General features: G+C 41.7%; 1 protein-coding gene across 1 annotated transcript; it reads left to right on the forward strand.

Moving 5' to 3' along the window:
• The first annotated feature begins 10 nt into the window (after positions 1-10).
• On the forward strand, positions 11-2,424 carry LOC121673222 (transcription initiation factor TFIID subunit 9-like). The gene is made up of 4 exons (XM_042046336.1): positions 11-223; positions 893-974; positions 1,555-1,668; positions 2,109-2,424. The coding sequence occupies exons 1-4, from the start codon at positions 50-52 to the stop codon at positions 2,267-2,269; spliced, it is 531 nt and encodes a 176-aa protein (XP_041902270.1). The 5' UTR covers positions 11-49; the 3' UTR covers positions 2,270-2,424.
• The last annotated feature ends 2,391 nt before the right edge of the window (positions 2,425-4,815 follow it).

Genomic DNA, 4,815 nt, shown 5'->3' on the forward strand with positions numbered 1-4,815 from the left:
GGGACACGGGGATGAGCCTGGGACACAGGGATGAGGTTGGGACACAGGGATGAGCCTGGGACACAGGGATGAGGCCGTGTCTCCGCAGTTCCTGCTGGACATTGCCCGGCAGAAGAACCAGACGCCGCTGCCACTGATCAAGCCGTACTCAGGCCCGCGGCTGCCACCCGACAGGTACTGCCTGACTGCCCCCAACTACCGCCTCAAATCCCTGCAGAAGAAGGTAAGGATTGTTCAGGGATTCGGGCTTCACCCCTGGGGGGTTGGGAAGGGTTTTGGGATTGCAGGTTTGCGTGCCTCTGGAAGGTGTGGGTGAATATTGGCGTGTGCGCGTCGGTTTGGAGCCAGCGGTGCTCTTTGTCTCCCGGCTGGATTTGTAAATTGTTGGTGGTTAATTTTAAATGGAAATTTTAAAATCTGGGAAATTTTAAAACGTGGGTGAATTTAAAATACGGGAATATTTTAGTGTTAAAGAAATACTGCAGAATCCCTGAATCATTGAGGCTGGAAAAGCCGTCCAGGATCACCAAGTCCAACGTGTGCCTGATCCCCACCAGAGCACTGAGTGCCATGTCCAGCCATTCCCTGGACACTTCCAGGGATGGAGACTCCATCACCTCCCTGGGCAGCCTCTTCCAATGCCTGGCCAGCCTTTCCAGGAAGAAATTCCTCCTGCTGTCCAGGAGGAACTGTCAGGTTTAATACCAGGTTGTCAGAGGCTTAAGTCAGGCTTTGGTGTAGCTATTAAAGGGTATTTTTTACTTCCACCTCAGTTGTTTCTGCTTTAGAGGGAAGATATTTCCTTTGCTGGGAAGCACTCATTGCCTCAGTGGGGGGGGACTTTCCTGTTTATTCCAAGCCATTCCCTGACTCCCTGGTTCTCTCCCCACAGGTCTCCTCCACAGCAGGCAGGATCACAGTGCCTCGCCTGAGTGTGGGTGCCGTGAGCAGCAGGCCCAGCACTCCCACTTTGGGTAGGAAACAGCTCCACTGGGGTTTTCCACCTTTATTTTAGGAAGGAAAAACAGAGGAATAATTTAAAACACTTTTCAACTCCTGAGGGAATGTAAAGGGGCCTCCTGACTTTATATTGTTTGACAGCATCACAAAGTTAATTTAATAAATTAATATAATCTTTATTGTTATAATAACATTTATACATAAATGCATTACAGATGTTCTGTATTTGTGATAAATCCTTTATTTAAGGGACTATTCAAGAACTTTACTTAAATTTAGGGTTGTTTTCCTCAGTGCCAGCATGGTGCTGAATTAAATAGCACTGGGAAAGATCCATTTTTAAAAGGGTCTTAAAATTTAGGGCTGTGACCTAAAAATTAGTGTATGTTGATAGTCTGGAATTCTGTAGGGCTGGAGTAAATGTGGGAAAATGAGCAAATGTGCAGCTCTGCCTGGAAATCTGACTCCTTGTATCCGATGTCATTGTGTTCCTGGGCGTTCCCACTGTGTCTAATAACAGGTGCCACTGGGAAGGAGTTTTAGGAGTGTTTATGGATTTATTTTGGTTTGTTTTGGTGGGTTGTTGAATTGCAGGTACCCCCTCAGCCCAGACCGTGTCGGTGTCAGCCAAAGTGGGAGCGCCGGTGTCGCTGGCGGGGCAGCGCTTCACTGTCCAGATCCCGTCCTCCCAGCCCGCTGGGAAGTCAGGTATTCCTGGGATTCCTGGGGCTGGATACAGGGATAATCACACAGCCACAGGCTGCTTGGGTCGGGAGGGAGGAGCTCATCCAGTCCCACCCCCTGCCATGGACAGAGACACCTTCCACATTGCTCTTCCAGGGATGGGGCAGCCACAGCTGCTCTGGCCAAGCTGCTGTGGGAATTGCTTCCCTTCTCCCTTATTCTGGGATCTTCCAGTGTTAATTCCCGTTCCCAGCACAGCAGTGGCAGCCAGAGCATTGCCATCCTGGCTCCTGTTTCCCTCTCCCCCTTGTGTCCTCACCCCTCCAGCACTTCCCCATCCTCCCTCTTGGGATGAATGCCCTGGGACGTTCTGGCAGCACGGCGCTTTATTAGCCTGGAACAACACAGGGAAAACGCAGGGATCACTCCAAGCTTTCACTGAACCCTTTCCACGATTCCCACAGCCACTCCCACCACTCCCACGGTGCAGAACGTCCTGATCAACCCATCCCTGATCGGCCCCAAGAACATCCTGATCACCACCAACATGGTCCCGCCCGGTGCCGCCGACCCCAACCCGCTCAAGAGGAAGCACGAGGACGACGACGACTACGACGCCTTGTGAGGGCCTGGAGCCCTTCCCATGGGACTCAGAGGAGCCCTTCCCATGGGGTCCATAGGAGCCCTTCCCGTGGGATTCACACGGACTCCAGAGGGTGGGGATGGGTGGGAAGGCCCCGGATGGGCCGTGGGAGTGTGGAAATAAAGTGGAGAGCGTTTGTAACCCGGCCTTGGTATCTTGTGCACACACCTGGGGGAGGGGGCAGGGGTTTTTCTATAGCTTTTCTAGGTATTTTTAATATATCATTTATATATATATATATATATACACACACACACACACATATGTATACATGTATTATTTTTATATATACGTATCTTTCATCTATATGTATTATTTGATATAACTGTATATATTATGTGCACACAGATGTATTTGTACACTCAAAACTCTCCCAGACACTTAGTTTTCATATATATACACATCTATATATTAATAATTATATTTATATATCCATACGTATTTACACAGATGAAATATATAGAATATAGTGTATGTATATAGAGAATGCACAGTAGTTAATTATGCATGCACACAAACAGTTCATATATAATATATCAATTATTTCATGTATGCATTATAAAGTATACAATGATATATGCTAAGTAATTTAAGCATATAATGATATATTTTATATAATATATAAATACCTTTTGCATATAACATCTGTATCATACAAACACATAAGACAAATACAAACAAACCACAAAATATGTAGTAGATGTAGTATATACCCTAATTAGTTATGCATGTTTATTTTATATATTTTTTTATTATATATGTCATTATGTCTACGTTATATATCATAATGTATAATGTAAAGCATGTAAACATATATTTAATAATATATATAAATTAATTTTTCATATATATCATATGCAACACATAAAATATAGAAAATACATAGACTATAGATTATATAGAGAATATACAGTAGTTAATTGTGCATGCACAGAAACACTTCATATACATTATATTTTACGTGTATTTATGTGCACATCATATACAGTTATATAATAATATACTGTATAATGTAAAGCATATAATTATATATTTTATATCCCAATAGATAATATATATCAATATATAATAAAGATACAAATATATAATATATAAACATATATAATACATATAAATATATATACTAATACATATAAATGTATAATGATGTAATATATATCAATGTCTTTTGCATATAATATATAATGCCTTTATATAAACATCTTTCATATATAATATTCCTATACACTTGTCTTATACACCCACCTATTGATGATTTCTATAGGGCCATATGTTTACATTCTCAGACCCCCTCCCACACCAATGTTTAAGTTGCAGCACTGACTGTTTGCCCATATAAACCAAATAATGTGGATTGTTTTAATTAACCACCTCCATGCTCTCACAGACCCTGTTCTCACAAATACACTGTTCATATATATATATATATATATTCTGTATACTAGAACTATATTATACCCCCTCATGTTATATTTACGTGTATAAACAGCCACACCTCTAATGCACTGCTCAATCATTTCCATCTGTAACAACACCTCCTGTAGAGCAATCACAGCAGAGTTGAGAGCTGCCCCCATCACTGCTATATTATATATAATATATATAATATAATTATATAATATATATTATATACATTATAGAATATATATCATATAATATTATATAATAATATGCTATAACATACTATACTGTTATATTATATTATAATTATATATTGCCTCAGACACCATTCTCTAACCGCTGTGGGTATGGGATGTGCTCCCATACCAGAACATTATTTATCATTACAAGTTCCATATAGAACCAACCCTCCCAGTCTGGTTTCTGTACAGCTGGATATCCACCCCCTGCACAGGCTCACACCCCTCCTGTTCTAGAGACCAGAGTACATAAATGTATCTATTTTGTGTAATATAGGCAGTATATCACATTATATATTCTATACTAGGTATTGTATAATCCACAATATGCATACAAAGCACAGTGATAATGCACAACAATCCTCACGTTTATCAGGGACAGTTGTCTTTTATACACACATCTACAGCTATACTTCTATCTATAGATATCTTACATATATATTTTATATAAATATATAATTTTTATATAAGTAATGGCCCTGCTGTCACCTCTGTCCCCTCCCCATTCCCGGGGGATGCTCCCTCCTCCCACAGGACAAGTTTCCCTCACCACCCGCTGTTTATCCCTGTCTGTTCTTCAGCACAAAACTCCTGACACAGGATTGAGCCTAAAGAGTGGGATGGAATAGGAGGGCCTGTAGGATAGGATGGGATTTGAGATGGGACAATTGTCTATTAGGGCATAAGCCCTCAGAATTTCCATGCTTGTTTAAATCACTTGGAAACATTTTACAGCTCTCGGGGCCTTTTTACACTTGGAAAGCAGGGAGAGGACTGAAATCCAAGGTGAAGTGGGATTTTGGGAAGGAATTCTTTCCTGTGAGACTAGAGAGGCCCTGGCACAGGGTGCCCAGAGAAGCTGTGGCTGCCTCTGGATCCCTGGCAGTG

The sequence above is a fragment of the Corvus kubaryi genome, unplaced genomic scaffold, assembly GCF_017639235.1.
Source record: "Corvus kubaryi isolate FWS band 111438036 unplaced genomic scaffold, C.kubaryi_AGA036_p1.0 65283, whole genome shotgun sequence".
NCBI lineage: Eukaryota > Metazoa > Chordata > Aves > Passeriformes > Corvidae > Corvus > Corvus kubaryi.